This window comes from Thamnophis sirtalis, unplaced genomic scaffold, assembly GCF_051295495.1.
Source record: "Thamnophis sirtalis isolate CommonGarterSnake01/CBP01778 unplaced genomic scaffold, rThaSir2_p1.2 scaffold_9, whole genome shotgun sequence".
Classification (NCBI taxonomy): domain Eukaryota; kingdom Metazoa; phylum Chordata; class Lepidosauria; order Squamata; family Natricidae; genus Thamnophis; species Thamnophis sirtalis.
Genome location: NW_028261389.1, coordinates 65,888,596 through 65,909,511, shown reverse-complemented (window position 1 = coordinate 65,909,511; position 20,916 = coordinate 65,888,596). Strand labels below are relative to the sequence as shown.

The following is a 20,916-nucleotide window of genomic DNA, read 5'->3' as shown; positions in this document are numbered from 1 at the left end:
TGTAAAATGCAGGACAGCATAGTCCGTGTATTACAAATAATGCTATCATTTTGCAGGTTCCATACCTCTACCAGATGCCCATGCATGTATCAAAGTCAGGTCTTCAGAGCCTTCTAGGCCAGTGAGATTAGGGCATTACCCATTCCCTGCTTCGTCTGCTGTACCTGTTTGAACAGATATATGTAACAAGGGTTAGATGGTCCCACAAATAACCCAGCCCAACGCCATTTACCGAATCATTGCTCATTCCCAGCACCTTTAATTGAATCTGAATGCAAACTGGCAACTAATGTACCTCACAAAGCAGAGGTGTAATGTGCTGATCTAAAAGCACATGAAACTACCTGCGCTGCTATGTTTTCCACAATATGCAGCTTCTCTAGGTCTGTGATGTTTCAGCTAACACCCCACATGAACCTTAGAGAACCTTTCCATCCTGAACCACTCTTTCCCTCCCCCACTCCGTAAACCTTTATGCTTTAGGGCAGAGGTGTCAAACTAAAGGATCAGGGGGCGGATTTGGCCTGTGAGGTGCTTAGATTTAGCCCACAGGGTCTTCCTGGAAACAGGAAAGACCAGCCCACAGTGCCTCTGCCAGCAAAAATGGGCTCCCGAGCTCCATTTTTGGCTGTGACAACCTCCTGCAACCCTCTGCTATTTTCACTGGCAGAGGGTTGCAGGAGGGTGTTGCAGCCAAAAACAGAACTTGGGAGCCTGTTTTCACTAGCAGAGTGCTCGGGCCACTACAGGCACCCCAACATGAATGACGTTGAGCTGACCACACACACCCAGCCATGCCCCAGCCCTCCCCCCCCCAGGTCAAACACAATCCTGATGCGGCCCTCAATGAAATTGAGTTTGACAGGGTTGTGAATATTTTTCCTGATAACACAGCTAGACAGGAGAGCTCTAAGTGACTATTTGGTGGCCATGTTATTACTGTATTCTGAATTACTTAAGAAACATTCCTGGGTACTACCATATGTGTATGTATATATCTTTGTGTATTTGTGTGTGTGTGTGTGTGTGTGTGTGTATGTATGTATGTATGTATGTATGTATGTATGTATGTATGTATGTATGTATGTAAACATTGTTTCTATTGTTTCAGTTTGTCTTAAGCACAGGCATAGAAAAAAAAATCCCTGCCACTAATGACCTTTGATAGAAGAGAATATTTGCAGCTCAGGATTGAATTGTAGGGTCCTTGCAATCTCTTATGATAAAGAGTCCAAAGTTTAAAAAAAATGGACAAATAGAAACAAACAAACAATAAACAAACATGCCTATCCATGCACAATTCACAAATAATTCATATTTTTGATTATTATTATTTTAAATTTCCTTTTTTGTTGCATTGTTCTTTTTGAATTAAAGTTTTTAGTTCAATTTAGAGGTACAGAAAATAATCCTTATATTAAAAAACTAAACAGTAGTTAAACTTTCTTGGCTAACAACATCTTCTAGTGCACGTTTATTGGTGATCGCAAAAGTGATAAATTTTCCATTCAAACATTTGCAGAGTATTTTATAGCCTTGTTGTTAGAGTGAATGCTTCAAGATATTCTACTGCTCTACTACTCCTTTAGTCAAACTGTAAACAGATTACATATTTTAGCATAATGCAAAATCAAAATGATTTTTATCCATTGAATCCAAAATGTGTGCTTATGAAACGTGTATCATATTATCATTGATACCACTCACTAAATGTTGGACCTGTGCAAGTCCTTTATGAGAAGCAGAGCCTGCTTAACAGGCCTGGCTTTGTTTTCTGAGTTGCTACTCGCTTCTATGGCCTTACTTCCTAGCCTCTGGTTTTAATTTTAGAGAAAGTATACAATAAACCCTTTCATGGATTACTGCCTTGTCGTGGGAAAGGGGCTTGCGTAGCTCAATAAAGCTATGCACTATGCCATGCAGGGCCACCCAAGACGGGTGAACTATGATTCACTATGATTGAACTATGATGCTGGAGAAGACTGCAAGTCCCTTGGACTGCAAGGTGATCAAAGCGATCAGTCCTAGAGGAGATCAACCCTGACTGCTCTTTAGATCCTGAAGATAAAACTCAAATACTTGGCCACCTAATGAGAAGGAAGGACTCACTGGAGAAGAGCCTAATGCTGGGAAAGACTGAGGGCAAAAGAAAAAGGGGAAGACAGGGAATGAGGTTGCTGGATGGAGTCACTGAAGCAGTAGATGTGAGCTTAAATGGACTCCAGGGGATGGTAGAGGACAGGAAGGCCTGGAGGAACGTGGCCCATGGGGTCGCAATGGGTTGGACATGACTTTGCAACTAACAATAACAACAACATAGAAGAAAATATCTATTGAGATTCTCAAACATCCAAGTCATGATTGTCTCACAGGTGCTTTCCATAAGGCAGCTAGACTTTCTTGGAGGTTTTTTTTCCTGAAAAACCTTTTGCTTTTCATCTAAGAAGCTTCTTCATAGGCAAAGTAGTGTCTATGATGATAAATGAAATGTTTTCAAGGGGGAGGAACCCAAGAAAGTCCAGTTGCCTTTTGGAAAAACACCTTTGGGATATAGAAGAAAATGGTGGAGGCCTTCTTTTTCCTAATTGTTTCATTATGATGTTTTGAAAAGCTGGCCCTAGTCAGCTGAGCTAGACAAGCTTTGAAGTCCAGCAATCTATATATTGCAAAGTAAGAGAAGAACAAAGGAAAGAATGCTTTCTACCTAAAAGGAAACAGCATGACATAACCAATTAATCAAGCTAGTAATCAGGGCTAGATAAATGAGATGGCTTTTGTAACTGACTTCTTGGAACAACCAATGTTCAGTTTTACTTCATGACAATCTGTCTTTATGTTGCTGTTGGGTGACCTGGAACCATGGACTGGAAATGGACTATTTTTGAATGTTGAGATTTGTGTCTCTGAACCAGGACTTCTTAAAGTTTTTGTATCTTGGATCCAGGAGTGGTATTCACTTACTTCCCCTGCCAGTGAGCGTGTGTGTCCAGGCATGCACTCTGCTTTCTGTGCATGTGCTTTGGCTTGAAAATGTGCCTCAATAGTACGGTATAGAGCCGGGGTGGATGGGTGGGGGTACCCGCGATTTCCACTACCAGTTCGGGCGAACGGTCCAAACCAGCTGAATACCACCTCTGCATGGATCCCTTTGAAAGTCTAATAACATTTACAGACATATTGTCCAAAAATGTATTTAAATACATAAATTTGAAATAGACATTAATCATTTCACAGAGGAAACCTGCTTAAATAGAGCCGACATACATTTATCAAAATATTTTTTAAATCAGTTATAATTGATTTATAATAACATACGTATTTCTTTATTGATTCATTAACTTCATAACAAGACAATATTCTTTTCAAGGTATAATACTCTTGGGCAATGAGAGTTATTAAACCAACAAACATTTTTGGAGTCTAGAGGCCATAATTTACTTTGCTGCCTACATACGTTATTGAACAAAAAGCTAAATTACAGTTTAAAATTAATGAATATAAAGTTGTAATTTTAAAAGTTATGTCTGTAGTGTGCTTTATTAATAGCTTGTTACTAGTTTTGATATTGTGGACACAATAAATGCTTTTAGTTTATTATCAGAAGCTGATTATATATACATAGTAGGCAAGACATAACCCAGACTTTAAGGAATTGTTGCTAGTTGAGTGAAGATGTGCAAAATGTTTCAAGATCAAACCAGCTATGTCTACCAATAAGTATACTCTAAGAGATCTGTTCCAATCATGAAACCTAACATTTATTATTCTTATTTCTAACCCATACCACTATAGCTATCACTGTTGTTACCTATGTGGCTATACGTATATATGCTATGCGTCTTAATTTCAAGAATTCTTACTTGCAGTCATTATGTTCATATATTTTTTTTTGTCTTTTATTCCTCCTTTACACACAGGTTTAAACTGTGTGCGAAGTGACAGACTCTGTTAGTCATTTTTGGCTGCTCCCTTTTCTGTGGTTTGTGGAGAAAATTTCAGCCAAAACTATAGCCATTTGTTAGCTAACCCTTTAGCCACCCTAGGTCTGACTGATTTTGTTGCTGCTAGCATTTCTGTGTTTTCAGCTAAGTACCAATTGCTGCCATCCTGAACTGCTATAGGAGCTTCAGCATCTCACAGTATTTTAGCCTTTGGCTGGCAGCAGAAAGTTTCATTATTAACTGCTAGCTGGCCATTGGCTTTAAGCATTTCTATGGCCATTGGGCTCAGCAAATAACTGACCTTCCATCTGCAGAAGATAATAGGATTAATTAATCCTATTCTTATTTTAATATTCTGGGTTGGTTGAAAAATTACTATTCTGGTTTTTATTGATTGAGTAATTTGATTTGATTTGCAACCTACCTTTATTACTATATAAGTCATTCAAGGCAGAGAATATACATAATACCCCCTTCCTCTTTCTATTTTCCCCACAACAGAACTCTGTTAGGTGAGGTTAGTCAAGAGGGAGTGATTGGCCCAAAGCTACCCAGTCAGCTTTCATGCCTAAGGTGCAACTAGAACTCACAGTCTCTTGATTTCTAGGTCAGTACCAAAGGTGGTATTCAGCAGGTTCTGACCAGTTCTGGAGAGCTGGTAGCGGAAATTTTGAGTAGTTTGGAGAACCAGTAAATACCACCTCTGACTGGCTGCACCCCCATCTATTCTCTGCCTTCTGAGTCCCAGCTGATTGGGAGGGAATGGAGATTTTACAGTATCCTTCCCTTGCCACGCCCACCAAGCCACTACAGAATCGGTAGCAAAAAAAATTGATCCCACCGTTGGCCAGCACCTTAACAAACCTGGCTCTCCAAAACACATATAGCAAAAACACATGTCAAGCTTGGTTTCTCATGCAATGTTTGAACTATTTTGAGTTTTGTTCCATTAAATCACAGCCATGGCAAAATGTTTGGATGGAAAGTTTTGTCCTGAATGTGAGTCAAATCATATTTCCTATTTTTTGTAACCTTGATTAGCATTTCACTCACATTTCTTTGTTACATTTAAAAAAAAACATTATTAGTAGTGAAGTGTCTAACAACAAAAATATGGTAAGAATTATACAGTGATAATGCAATAAAAAGATTTGTTTGTAATAGAGATTGAAATGTACTAAATTAAACTGAAGAAAACCTAAAGATTCATACCATATGGATTCACAGGTGACTTTTAGATTGTTTACTTCTTTTAATCCTTTGTATTTAGACCTTTTAGAAATATATGGCTCTATTTTTTTTATTTTTACGATATAAATATGGATTGTATATCAACACTGAGGTAAGGTAGCCATCAAAGCAGCCACATTATTCATCCAGAATAGGATGTTTTAGTCAAGAGCTAATTTCCCCCCCCCCCCATTTTTGTTACAATTATAATAAGTGCAAACACTACAATTTTTCTTTGGAATTCAAGATATTCATTGAAAACTTACTGAGTTGGAAGTAACTTGAGAAGAATATTCAAAATTAATGTTCAAATATATTCTTTTAGTAACTAAAAAAAATGATTTTCTAAGGTTACAGCAATGCAATCTTAAATTTCAGAGGGAATTAATAGAGAAAAATACATTTTTTTGCAAAACTTGAATAACGTCAAATTTACTTAATCTATGTGGTCCTTTATGTTTTCTACATAACACAGTTTTCATTGCAACAATAGTTTGAAGTTTATTGTTAAATCTTGCTTTTAATATTCATTCATATTCATGGTAGTGTTAAAGTTCATTACTTAAAGAAATTATGTTGCTTTTTAAACCATTCTAAAAAGAAACTGGTTGTCTTTCAGAATGAAACTTTATTGCATTAAAGAGGACTGAATCTTAAGTTGAAAACTCATCTCTTAAATTTCTCAAATACTTTTTTGAACATCCATTGGAGAACATATTTAGAGTCACTTTACTCTCAGATGAATCTTTTACTGATCTTGTACCCTGGAAAGTGAAAGCAAAATGAATTATTTGTTAAAATAGAAGAGATGGTAAATGAAATAACTTATTTCCTGCGAGGAGAATAGTTAATATTTATATCCTTAAAGCTAAATGGATAATTAATTCAGTTAAATCTGAATAACACATGGACGCATTCAGTGAGTAGTAGAACAATTTTATAAATATCTGGCAGTTCTTGGCACAGATAGATTATGTCTTTCAGTAATATTTGACTTTGTTTTCAATAATTTTTGGAACTTGTAAACATATAATAGAAACAGTTGATTTCCACATTTTAATTTACTGTTATGTTCTTTGAAAGGTCTTTTAGAAGTTAGGTGCAAGAATGAAAATATACGGATGAAGCCATTTTTAATTAAGAACTGTACTAGTGAAAACAATTCAGGATTTTTTTCCCTTTGAAATATTAATCGTAATCTTGAATGAATGAATGAATATGTTTGTGTATATGTGTGTATGTATGTATGTATGTATGTATATATATATATATATGTGTGTGTGTGTGTGTGCGTGTGCGTGTGTGTATGTATGTATGTATGTATGTATGTATGTATGTATGTATATGTACAGTAATATGTACAGTCGATTCCCAGTAAGGGTATGGCTAGCTGATGAGAGCTAAATAGCTTGAAACAGATCTATACTAGTCTCCCTTTATTTATTTATCAGCACAAATACTATATACATATACATATACATATACATATACTGGTCTTGTTGTATTCGGGTCTTACCCGGGAAAAGACCCGAATACAACAAGACCAGCATACCTACACCGATTCAAATCTACGTAAATATATACATGTACACATATACATACATACATGCATTGGACAGATGAAAGAAGCACAATACAGGTGTATACATATAATATCGTTGTGGTCCATCGGTGTCCTGCGGAGCTGGTAGCAAAGTCAGACAGTGAGGAGGTTGGGGAGGAACATGGACCACTTCTGGAATCTGGGGAAGGCTTGGACGAGGGCTCTGTATTGAAGACAGAGAGGGGGCCAAGGCCATCTGGTAATGATGTGCTGCCTCTGGAGCCTCCGGAATCTGACATCACCGAGGCAGAAGAACAATGTGAACCTGTTCCCAGTGTACGCATGCACAGAGCTGCAAGAAAACAAGAACAGTTAAGACAAAAGGGGCAACTCAGGGGTAAGGCTTGGAGATGATTGGCCCCTCCCATAAGACATAAAAGAGGAGCAAACAGACGTGAGCCTTTGCAGGAAGCAATTAATTTGTTGTCGTCGGTTCAACTTCTGAGAAGCTCTGTTTGACTCTGTGCTATGTTTGACCCTGCAAAACTAATTGGCAATTAGGTCTCTGGCAGCATTTCAAGGTAGATAAAGGTAGATGCTTATCAGCTTTACCCTGAAAGACTGTGGCAGACATCTGTCGGACTCTTCACAGACTATTTGAATCATTATGGGCTGTGAATGACCATAATTCACAGCCGTTTAAATAAAAGAAGGCTTTTGGAACTAAGCGTGTGTTTTATGCTTTATCAGGAAGCCTAGGTAAGAACAAATATTTGTCAGTTGCGTGCTTTGGCTTTTGTGACTGGATATCTTCTCCCTTCTCCAAACAGAGGAAAGAAGTGGAAAAAAGAGAGTGGTAAAAGATAGTGTCTAAATTAAATGAAAAATAAATTGCTAAATATTCAGATTTGGGGGAAGTAATCTCCCTGTGTCAGTATATTGGGTACACTGCTTAGCTGGTGGTGCATCTGTTATTATTAGAAATCTGAAATAGAATAATAGAATTAGAAATCCGGCATAGAATAAATTGAATACTCTTAGAACCAAACAAGAGCTTTGGTTGGACTTTTCTTTTTATCGATCAAAATATGCTAAAGGTACTATTTCACTGTTATTGGATGCTGCAAATGGCTTAAGTATGACCAAGGGTTGTAATCTATATCTTTTGTATATTAACAAAATGCATTGTGTGAAATTATCTTTGACCAAAGTCATGGGGGATGATGGAAGTCAATATCTGCTGAAATTCACTATTTTAATGAATGCACGTGGAAGATTGAAATTTAAAGTGTTAGAGAACTTAAGTTCTTAAAGTGTAATTGGTAAGGAACTTGAATTCAATGAAATCAGAAAAAGTGAAATAGTAAGAGTGTGTGTGTGTGTGTGTGTGTGTGTGTGTGTGTGAAACAAAAAAAGATAAAGTAGATCATCCAGAACACTTATGGAGTGATGTTGCTCAGAAAATTATGAATATTTCATAATTATGAATATATAATAAGAAACTGTGGATTGGACTTATTTAGCCATTTGACAATAGGAATAAATAGATAAATGACTATTATACCCCTGTTAATGATGATCTTAGAAAAAACAGATATTCATTTTTCTTTTTTTAATTTTTACCTTGCTTTTTAATTTTTTTGTAAGTAACCCAAGGCAATGAACATATATACTATTCCTTCTTCCTCCAATTTATTTTGGGAAATAATTCAGTACTGATCTTAACCCAGTCACTTCCAGGATCTGAAAAATCTTTAATTTTCATATTTAATCCCAATAAAGTAGACTTCTTGTTGATCCAGGAAGTCATCTCATCTCAAGATTATTCAATAATTAACTCTGACCATTTCCAATACATATATGTTAACATTCATTTATATTTATTACTATCTCCAACATATAAAGATACATAATGAAACATTTGTACACCTGCTGAGGTAACTATAGAGCTAAAAAATATTTTGTTTAATTAGCCTTATGTTAAGGTCATAAAAGACGTAAGACAAATATCAGACTTAAATATTTTTCCCAGCATCATCCAATTTATGTCTTGCTGTCTTTACACTTAAATTCTGGCTAAAATTAGAATAAAGCACCTGCCAAGGTTTCAAAGGACCCAGATGATCACTCTGTAGTTGCATGCGTGGTGGTAAATGTTTATTTATTTATGTTCTAAAACAACTCCAGAAAATAGTATTTCTAATTTTATATTTGAGTTGCAATTAAGTGAAATTAAGTGATTTTATCAATATGTCTAATACACCTGTGAAATCCTTGAAAAATACATTTTTAATGTGGTTTTAATTTAAAAAATTGTCACAAATTTTTTATTTTTTCTCCTCGTTGCTATTAAAATATATCCATTTAATATGTTTAACTAATACTGAATTTTGGAATCTGTTGTGGAATCTGTTGTGATGAAGAAAAGCGCACAGATAGGAAGAAGGTTAATGGGAAGGCACCCCGAACAGCTCGTGGGAGCTCCCTTTTATTGTCCTACACAGTTTCCGTGGCAGAAGCTGATTCATTGATCAAAGTACACTTGTACTGATTGGCTAGACAAAGCCCATGCTATGGCTATGTTATCCATGTGAGAAGGTTAATGGACAGCTCATGGTTTACTGCTGCAAGCGATGTGATGTGCCTATCTCATATCTCACACTTATTAAGGAAGGATCATTAACGATCATTGTCCTGACGTTGCATTCCTCAGCGTGGTTTGCCAGCTACTGAGAAAGCAACTATCCCCACAGGAATCATATAAATAAGTTCTACTTTACCAGATCTAAAAGAATAATATAGTACTAACGTAGGATTTCATCATAAATTTCCAAAATTTCCTCAGCTTTTCTTTCCAAACTAGAATGACAATATTCATTTTTCTTTCTTCTCCTATGAAGCATAAGAATGATAATCTGGCCACTTATAAAAGCTTTAGAAGCACCTCACACAATTCTGATTTCATGATTTGTTGATAATTTATTTGAAAAAAAGGTTTAAACAAATTTATTTTGATACATAAATTTTAGAATTTTTTGATGGCTAGTAAAATGTATTATTCTAGCTGAACATTTAACAGTTTTTGCAAAGGAATAGAAACGTTACTGCAGTATGGTTTGATAAAAGTGTGCCTAGATTACAATTATCTAAACAATTAGCTAAGAACTGGGATATTAAAACCTAAGCAAGAATATGTACTGCAAGGAATTTTGTATTATACATAATATTCTCGTTAGGTCATGTCTAACTGTTGCTAAATATCAGATAAATTACATTTGCATATATAGTAGAACCTCTGGTCACAACCATAATTCGTTCCATAACTTTGGTCGCAAACCGATTTGGTCGTGACCTGAACCTAATTTTGGAAATTTGGCGCTTACAAAAAATTGACGCAGAAGGTGAAATCAGCTGCAAAAAAAATGTGAATTTTTTTGGTTGGAACCCGATTTGGCCGTGGTCAGAAGCGTTTGTGACCAGAGGTTCTACCATATCTGTACTATGCAGACATCTCTACCTGGGTGATTGGTATTTGATAGCAACTTTATTGTCAATTAAAGAACCAAAATTACATTAAAATCCCCAAGCACCATTATATGTTCAAATTTTAAACTAGAAAACTTTAGCGCAATATCTAAATATTTGTGAGAAAATTTGGAGTTACTATTATATAGTATAGTACCGTGATGGTGAACATATTGCATGTGTGCCACAAGTGCCACACAAAGTCATATTTGCTGGCACAGCACCCCTCAGCTCTGGCGCACATGTGTGTGCTGGCCAGCTGTTTTTCGGCCTTCTGGAGGGCCGTGGGTGGTCATTTTTGCCCTCCTCCGGCTTTAGGAAAGTCTCCAGAACCTGGGGAGGGTGAAAAACTGGCCTAACGGGCCAACCGGAAGTTCGTTCCTGAACTTCCAGTTGACACGTTGGGACTGGTTTTTGCCCTCCCTAGGCTCTGGAGGCTTTCCTAAAGCCTGGGCAGAGGGCCGGGGAGGCCTTTTTTGCCATCCCCAGGCTTCAGGGGAGGCCAAAAACTCACCCCCTTCACAGGTGGGGGGGTCGCGTGCACACAATTTTGGCACACCTTTAGAAAAAGGTTCGCCATCACTGCTATAATAGTTAAATATTAGACTAGTATCTTCAGCCACAAAAGTTTCCTGGATGACTGACTGTCAGCTGGCTTACTTTACAGGCAGTTAATTTGAAGAGAAATAAGTAGCTTTTTGATGAAATGGAAAATAAAAAATAAAATCAAATACTAAGAGCAATAATAACAAAATTTCAAGCAAGCAAAATTTGGAGAAACTCATAACAATTGTAAACTTAATTAAAATAGTATCTTCCCTGGCCAATTTGGAGCTGCCACAAATATACATCTGATCAATCCAATTCTTTTCCAATAAATACTTTCTCTCAGAGACTATATAGGTCTCTTAGAGGGGAAAAAAGTCTTCAGATTTTGGCATATTCAGATGGGGGGAATCTGCCTCAGATAGCCATCTTGCAACAATTAAGTGAAGTGAATTGGTGTTTGCGGGGGGGGGGGAGGATCAGCTTTATGATGGAGAAGCTGAACCCAAGTTAAAAAGAAAAGAAAAAAAAAGATGGACAAAAAACCGGTTATGAGTTACAAAAACTAAAAATTCACAGAGACCACAAAACAAAAATTTTAAAAATAGTAACCCATAGCAATAGAAGAGAAACACAGGGGGAAACTGCTTAGAAAATGATTCTGTCTGTGTGTCGGAAAAATACTCAGTAGCCAATGCAGAACTGAAATATACTTCCAGCAAGGGAAGACAAAGACCATTGCATTATATCCCAACTCCAGCTTTTGAGAAATCTTTAAATGCAGCCATAGGTGTAGCTACAACTAACCAAGCAAAGCTTGGGGGGCGGGGGGGGGATACTTTCTAGCTACAGCTTCCATTTACTGCTCTTATGTTCTAAGTTGCAATTTTCTGCATGAGGTGATTTTCTCCAAACGGGCCTTTAGTCTCCCATGACTGCTTTCATCAATCAAGGTTTTCATATAAGATTTTCACTAGGATTATGAAGCATTAAGCCTTTGTAGCACCCATACCATGTGCAGCAATCCCTGGTAATAACGATAATACCGGATAATATTATTTTCATCTGTCTTGAATCTTCCATTATTCATCCTCTCTAAATGATCCTGAATTCTCACATTGTAATGACAAGAGAGCTTTGTCACCTATACTCCACCATACCATGCTTATTTATATTTTCAAGTTCACCTCTGTTGGACTGGGATTTTTTTTGCCTATGGTAAACATTCCAAATATAACTTTAAAATATGGACTAATTTCAGCTGTTTGATCTTATTTTGGGGGCCTATTTCAACATCTTCTCCAGCTTTACTGAATCCTTTTTGATAAGCAATGACCTAAGCCCACAATGGCAAACCTATGGCACACCTTCCACAGGTGGCATGCCCTCTGTGGCCATTCCAGCCATTGGCCCAGCCCAGCTCCACAGTGCATGAGTGCGCACCTCCCGATGGCCAGCTGGTCTTCGGATCTCTGCTGCATATGTGCCCCCTGGCGCATGTGCTAGGGGCGCTTGCATTGCATTTTGGGGGATCCTGCACATGGCATGCACCTCCTGCGCCCTGTTTTTTGGGCCTGGAAAGCCTCCCACACCAACCTGGAAGCCAAAAATGGGCCAGGGGGTGCGCAGGGAATGTGTATGAATGGACAGGGCTTAAACATGCATCCATGGGGGGGCAGGACACATGCATGGAGGGGCACATGCACGGGGGGTGCTTGCATTAAATTTTGGGGTTTAACTCGGCACCAAAAAGGTTAGCTATTACTAACCTAAGCTTTGTAGATTATGCCATGTAAGATCATACTGACTATTTCACTGTGATTCCTAAAGAGCTTTTAACATAGTTTTTGTCCCTTTTTTTTTTTTAGTGCACATCTCCAGAAGCCTAAGATGACTTAGTTTCATGTTATGAGATCTTTATAATAATTGTTGATATTTTGTAAGTACTGTGTGCTTAGTTTTATTTGGCATTTATTTTTGTTGATTAATTATTAACCATCTCACAGGCCCAAAGAGCTGTGTTATAAAAGCTTTTTAAAAGACAAGTACCTGTTTATCACAGAAACATAAACCCAAGATTACTTTTCTACCAAAATAAGAATAATAAGTCTTTTATCAGGGGATGACAGTATTAGACGAGATAATTTCTATTTCTAAATCTTATTTGCGATCATAGTTGCACACTTTATTTATTCATAATATTTGTCTGTAGTATATTCTGAGATTTTTTTTTCCTCAAAGAAAAATATTATTGTCAAGTGGATGGAGATGTTTGAATTCTAAACTACTGTGTCATTGGGATAGCAATTAATTTTTCACACTGTAGTTATTTAATTCAGTAGTGGTTATTATAAGTCCAATACCAAGGGCTTTGGTTGATTCCACCATGCCCACAGTGTCAAAGAAACAGAGAAAATTGTGTTAATTCCTAAAAGTCTTCAACAGTGTGAAACATGAAACCCATTACCATTTTATATAATTTCATTTAGATTGTTGAGCAGAAAAAAAGCAGTCCCTTGTTACTATTCAAAATAGGAATTCAGAAGAAATTCTGCCCTTCACAGAAACACAGATCTTGCTTCATAAATCACACTATTGAATACCATGTTTTTCAGAGTATAAGACGGACCTTTTTTCCTCAAAAAAGAGGCTGAAAAACTGGGTGCATCTTATACACTGAATACAGCATTTTTGGCCTCCCAAAACCCTGCCCCCTTCACCAAAATGGCTGTGCATAGCGTTTAGGAGGCTTCCAAAGTGCTCCTGGGGGCTGGGAACACCAGAAATGAGTGAAAAATGAGCCATTGTTTGCTCACCCCAGCCCTCAGGCGCACTCTAAGCCTCCTAAAGGCTATGCATGCCCTTTTTCTGACAAAAAAATGGGCCATTTTTTTGCTCATTTTGGCCCACCCCTCAAGAGGACTCTACAAGGCTATTCATGCCCCCTTTTTTGACAAAAAATGGGCTGTTTTGGATAGGTCTGCAAAAACTTTTTTTTTTAATTTGCCTTTTCAAAATCTTGGTGAGTCTTATACTCCGGTGCATCTTATACTCTGAAAAATATGATAATTTAAAGTTGGGCCAAAGTTTCTTTCTTCCATAGATCAAACATATGGTCAAACCATCTCGATTTAAAGAGTAGCCTTGACCATATAGTATTTTCACCAAAAGTGTTGTAATAGTTTGAAATTCTGGTAAGTGCAATCTCAGTACATTTGCAGCTTTTCCCTCTATCTTTCCACACCTCTGAGAACAGAGGTGATAAGTATGTTGACATTCTAGCTTTTAAGATAGAATGTGATCCTACTCCAGAGAAAAGTGAAATACTTACTTAAAATATGCAGTCCAACCACAAGCAAACACAGCTATATTCTGCTGTGGAATAATCAAGGCTTTCTCAACACCCTTATCTCTTGGGAAGCAAAGTTCTATAACGAGGACAAATTTAATCTTAATGGGCTGTTGTTGAACTTTTGCATCTGCTTATCAATTCCGAAACAGTACAATGACAGGTAGTATATCTCATTTGATTTGAGTAATGACATTGCCCCTTCATTCTCCTGATTTCTGCCTTCAAGCTCTTTTGTTTTTTCAGTTCATTACATTTCATCTATGTAGGAAGTTATGACCCATTAAGGTCAACAATATATCTGCTATTAAAACAGGCAAGGATCCGAATACAAACTGGCTTTAATTAACATCAAAGTAAATTTCAAGTATCTTAGTAGTTTTGGTGATGGTTGCTCTTCCATTAAAAGAAGTTGAGATGTCAGCACTACTTCTATGTAAACCACTCTACAGCAATATAGAAATATATAAATAAGTTGTCAGGGCTCCAAGGAAGGCCCACAACAAAAGAAGACTCCAAGTTTTGAGTTTCCTCAAAGTTCCATTTTATTAGAGATGTCATATTGGCACATCTGGAAAAACCCAAATCTGAAAGCTTCCAGGTTTTCCCCACCCAAATGAAAGCTCAAGTCCCTGCCCACATCAGAGGTGGTATTCTGCCGGTTCACACCAGTTCAGATGAACCAGTAGTGGCAGTGGCACGAGACTATGCATGTTGTTTGCTATTTTATTATGTGTTGTAATCTCAATGTTGTATTCCCCCCTCCCTTGGTTTTCTGTGAGCCGCCCTGAGTCCCCTCAGGGAAAAGGGCGGCCTACAAATACAAATAAAACCATAAAAACCATAAAACTCCGCCCATCCACCCAGACGTCATCAAGGCCCTTCTGTGCATGCCCAGATGCGCACGCTCCTGCTAACAAAGCAGTAGTGAAGATAAGATGATACCATTACTGACCCACATGTCCATCACATGGCCCAATCAGGCACTGTCCCAACTGGAGATGCCTCACAGTCACACCACTCCATTTGCAGGGCATGGTGTCCTTGACTCTCTGAGAAAGGAAGGTTATTTAGACTATATATCTCCCATCCTCCATATGATCCCCACTCCCATTTTACCACAGTAGAAAATGTGGCAGGTCTGAGGTCCCAATGTAAAAGATGGCTTCCAGGTGTGATATATGTATTTATGTAAATAAACTCACATACCACTACGCTCCTCAGAACTTCAAATTCACTTCTCTCTTAGGCCCTAAATGTCTACTCTTCACAGCTACAGACTGAACTCTGCATCCTGTTGGGAGGAATAAAGAGATAATTGACTGCTGGTTACAACTATTAGTTGCCCGGGCAATAGGAGAAAAAAAGGAAAAACATGGATAGGTACAAACAATGAAGTAGTTTTGCTCTGAATCATTCTATGCAATTGTGTGATAATTTAGTGACCTTCACACCCAAACCAGGGTTAATCCTGTTCAGGAAATTATTAGTCAACTTTGGTAAAAAAAAAAAAAAATGTTGTATATCAATAACCTATGACATGATTTACTTCAAATTATACTGTACAAAAAAGCCACTTACAGTTGTTCTAGGAACCCTCGGTAAAATCAATTATATCTTTTATTTTAATAAAAATGTTTATTGTAAGTTAAAACAATAGCATTGCCATCCTTAGTAACTCAAAAATCTATTTGTACAATGCTGGTTTTAAAAAAATGTTCTTTTCATTATATTGTTGTAAATTACAATACATTGTTTTGCTAGAATGATTTTTGTACATCACTAATTAACATTATTGACATTCTATTTTTTTAGATAACTTGAAAAATTAGAAATAAGAATAGAGAAAAATAAAGGTATTAATCATCAGTTAGGATATGGATGTTAGAAGCATAAAATTATTTGACCTTCAAAGTTGAGTACTATATTAGAAAAAAGAAAAAGTGTTGCAAATAATATCAAAACTTCTGTTTTCTTCATCTTCCTTTCTTCCGTCAGTCCATCAAAACGAAATATTGTAAATGTTGAGAAAATACAAAAATGCAAAAAGAAACATTGATTCAATATTTACAACACAGGTTTGCATGACATACTATATCTATAATTTTATTTTGTTTCCCCAAATCTCCATGTCTTTGACTTTTTAAATCTTCAATTTGTGTGTGTGTGTGTGTGTGTGTGTGTGTGTGTGTGTGTGTGCCAGCTATTATTTCCCTACTAACATCCAGATTCTCTCTTTTCATCTCTCTTTAGAAAATTTTGTTGTGTTAAATTTAGCTTACAATGTTAGGGCTACTTTTTTCCTCATTACTTTTTTCTATATATCAATGTATAACAATATGGCAATATTAATAGTGGCTATCTGTTTAATAGCAATATCACTAGAGGGCAGCATTGATTAAATTAGCCTCTTGAATAATGAGAACATAAACTTGCATTTTGAAAACAAAAGGAAAAATATGTGATATAAATCCAAATGCTTTCCTATTGTACATGGATCAAAGAATTCTGCATTTTACAATATCCCTACATTATCTATAAAATGTGTGTCTCATCTTTTTAAACCGTGATGTTATTTTCTTAAAATATACCATCAGAGAAGGTAAAGCTGCAATAAAAGTTATAAGGATGGCAATCAGTAAGTATTTAATTTATTCATAACATTTAAAGTTAAGATATTAACCCAGTTGTTCTTATTGAATTGCAGGTCTCCTGACAAATGCAGCAACGAAGAAATCTTGTAGGCGTTTTTAGGCTCGGTGTGAGCTACATTCCCTAATCAAGTTTCACTGCTGTGGATCATCATCCATTCTATGTCATCAATTCAACTGTCTATTTCTCTGTATTTCATCGAAGAAGGCAAAATTCTACATTATGAGCTAAAAGTCTGTTCTATCCTATTAAAGAAAGTTGGACTAAGGAATCAAGATCTAAGAGAAAGGTTTGGGCGTTAGCAATACAACAATCAAAACCACAAGTTCATGGTTAATATTGCACCTGAGTTACGTTCCACTGCTGGACTTGATCTGTGGTTACAATAATTGGAAAGGTCAACTGGAGAGTAATCATCCCAATCAGCCTTAGAGAAGACTGTTTTGTCTACAGAAGGACACTAAGGTATAGAAGACAATTTTTCTTGTGCCCTAGACTGCCTGAATTCCTTTTATTTTCTTATGTTTCAGTATATACAATAGACCAAAGAGCAAAATCTATTTTAAAGTGGACACGATGTTACTGTTAACAAGATTGTTTAGATTCAACAGTATGAAAACCACCCTGTACAAATTCAGTTCACGCTGTGAGGAAATGTTACTTTCCAGGAAAAGCCTTGATGGGACACTGCAGAAGAAGCTGGAGCTACTCTTGGACAAAACTACCCTAAAAATCACAAGGGAACATGGAGAGATTATGACCAATCTTAAAGAAGAAAACAGAACTTTTGATTCAAAACAAGACAAACTGTCTACGCACCATTTTACTCTGTGCTTAGATTGACTTATCATACTAAAATCATTCTAAGTTTAACCAGTTCAACATGCCTCTTCTATGGTTCCATTCTTTGATCGTTAAAAGTTGGATAATACAGTATTTGCAAAGAGCATGTTTGGTCATCTGTGGCCTATGTCTCATCCGATACATTTAGCGCCAGAAAGCAAATCCAGGGGGAAGGAGGGGGGGTGGAGGGGAAAGTAACACTTGTTTGAAAGAGATCATTAAATGTATTTTGAAAAGCCTAAAGTTATATATTTAACAGTTTTTATATGTTGTATATTTGTAGAAAATCCTATTTAACAATTAACGTGGACGGTCATGACAAAAAGATTCAGAGTTGAGTTGTTGTTTTTATTACTTCAGTTGTCTCTGAAGTGGCTGATGTAGTTTGCTTTCTTCCATTGGGACATTCTGGATGTAAAGCATGATCAGAGAGGAATCTGTAGAAAAGCAAAGAATAATGGTGTTTATATTACATAAATGCATTCAACCATTGCACTGTTGAAAGGCTTCCTTTCTCTCTTCCTCTTCCTTTGTTTCTTTGTTTCTTTTCTTTTTGTTTTCTTTCCTTCCTTTTCTTTTTCCTTTTTCCCCTTGGAAGGGAGTGATAGTCTTTTAAATGACAGTAAAACAGTGTAAAATAGTTGAATAGTCATTACTTTCCATACTCAGTTGCATTCTTTCTATCTTCCCGCCATGCCTCCTCTCCCACCCTTCCTAATTTAGTACAAAGGCCAGCTTGCTCCTTGATCAAAATATTTTTTTTTTTACATCACATTTTTGAAAACTCCCTTATTCAACTTTACGGTACAAAAAATGTTAAAAGGAAAGTGGTATTTCAAAAAAGAAAAGCATTGACACCTTCAAATATAGTATTTCCTTTGTCTATAAGTCTGGCTCATAGTGATATGATTAGATCAGGAAATGGGCGTACTTCCTTCCCCCAAAAATATTTGTCAATATTAAAGTTATTCCCAATGTCCACTGTAGTATACTACCTAAATACTCCAATTAACTTTTAGTATTATGCTAGTTCTATGCTACTAAAGAAAAATGTATAGGGATTGTTCAAACAATCATAGATAAGAGGTATGGGGGAAAAATAGTTCATTTAATCAAGACCTCTCCCAGTTTTCAATATTATTTTATTGCACAAGTCGAGGAAATCATGAATTATAGGTGACTGTGTCTATGAATAAAACATATGTGATGATGGTCTTACTTCATTGTAAAAGTTCTGATCGGTGTCCAGGTAGCAATTAAAGCCCAGCCACTTTGAAAAGTACTATGAACTGACTGCACTATAAATGACCGATGTCTGATTTAAAATGTCATGCAATAAATGATGGTAGATACTTCACCTGTATAATAAGAATTGGAGTGCCAGATCCCTCACTCTACTGTTATTATTATTTTTCTTTCTTTTCCTTTTTTAATTTTATTTTTTTGGAGGGAGCGTAGTAGCCTTATTTAGTCAATACTGAACAAAACTTAAAAATGTTTCAACTTTTTTGTTGCTTTACAGTATTCAGTTTTGTGTTGGTTCAGCTAAATTATGAAAAAAAATAAAATCATTTTATAAGTGAGATTTTTGGTCACTGCTGATGAAATGAGGCAATAATTCAAAGGAGGGAGGGAAAAGGTAAGAAAAAAGGATCCTGTGAGATAAAAGGAATAATTTTATTTGGGGAGGAAAGAACTAGATTTATCAGGATTATTCCTGTATTGTGCCGAATATGATTATAAATATAAAGTGACGACAATTTTCTATGATTTAAAATGTTGAACTTCAATAAGTTATAAAGTTGTCAGCAAATATGTCCATTTATGTGATTGCAGTATTTTGGTTTTTTAAAAGCTATTTTGAAAGTTACTAAAAGATTCTGTTCTGACCGAGGTTTCCCGAGTGCATGAAGCAAACTCCTTGTCCTGACAAAAAACCCTTTTATTAAGTTACTGTCAATTCTGTTCATTCACATCTAGCAAAGTCTTTCAAGGGAGAATTTACAGTCACAGACCTTATCTGGCTTGGAGAGCTGCCAGGCTCACATCTGCAAAACTTGGCAAGGTGTCTCAGAGAGTCACGAACCAATTAAGTGAACTAATTGTCTCCTGCAAACTCCACTCCTTTTTTGCTCCTCTTTCATTTCCTCTGGGAGGGGCCATTCATCGCCCACCTGTGGCTTTACTCCCAAGTTGATCCCTGTTTTTTAGTTGTTCCCTTCATCTGGCAACTCTGCGCACCCACACACTGGGAACAGTCTCCAGCTGTTCATCTGCCTCACTGACGTCTGACTCTGAAGGCAGCTGATAACTGCAGAGCATATGGCTCTGGCCCCTTCTCTGCCTCTGACATAGAGCCCTCACCAGAGCCTTCCCCAGACTCCAGGACTGGCTCATGTTCCTCCCCAACCTTCTCATTGTCCGAATCTGCTGCCAGCTCTGCTGGCCGCTGGCAGGCCACAACAGAGTCTTTCTCTATCCACTCCTGATAGGGGGACCCTCCCTGAACAATTCTAACATTTGAGTTGTGGATTTAGTTTCAATAACATAAGTACCTTTTTTAGGCTTACCTATGACAAAAATGTGCTCTTGATTTAAAGATAAATCTGGATAAATCTTTCTAATGGATAGAGAATGGATGGATGGACTCAAACCTATGATTACAAAATCACATTATTTGAAAAGTTCATATTGCATTTCTGAAAACAAACTTTTCTATACTACCATGAAAGGTAATGGTAGGTCAGTAGGTTTTTTTTTTTAAGTTTACTGTATTGTTAGCATAGAAGGTTTCTCATTTTTTAAGCAGATTTTCTTTTTAATCTTTCTGAATCTTTTGTGGCTGCCCACTTATGCCCACTCTGAAATAGCCCAATGGGAAAGTAGCTTCATGGTGTATTTTGCTAAAATTTGGAAGCTGCAGAAGTCAGCTGACCATTGGTGAGAAGTTACTGTATTACCATAAGTTGCTAGGACAGAACAGTCACACATATTCTTTGACCATTGTAGTGCATTGTTTGACCAGGCAAACTCTTATAGATGGAATTTGAACCTACACTGCATGCAAATAAACTTTATTTATTTATTTTTGCAGTAATAAAATATTTGGATTCATTTAAGAAAAGTTTAAAAAAAACCTTGCACTATCCTTGATGGTTGCTGTGGAAATTCAGTGTCGCTGTTCCTCTGTCAATGCACTCATCCTGGAGTCTGGATTTAACAGGATGGTTTCAGAGGTGGTATTCAGCAGATTCTGACCAATTCTGGAGAACCGGTAGCGGAAATTT

At 36.8% G+C, this 20,916-nt stretch overlaps 1 protein-coding gene across 5 annotated transcripts in view; it reads left to right on the top strand.

The window, feature by feature from the left end:
* TAFA5 (TAFA chemokine like family member 5) overlaps window positions 1-18,494 on the top strand; it is a 333,004-nt gene extending 314,510 nt beyond the window's left edge. For all 5 annotated transcript variants that reach the window (XM_087722165.1, XM_087722162.1, XM_087722163.1 and 2 more), the window contains one exon: window positions 16,842-18,494. Coding sequence is in view for 4 of the 5 variants with exons in the window: in XM_087722162.1 (XP_087578288.1) it covers window positions 16,842-16,888 (47 nt within the window). In the remaining variant the exon portion in view is untranslated. The remainder of the gene's footprint in view (window positions 1-16,841) is intronic.
* The last annotated feature ends 2,422 nt before the right edge of the window (window positions 18,495-20,916 follow it).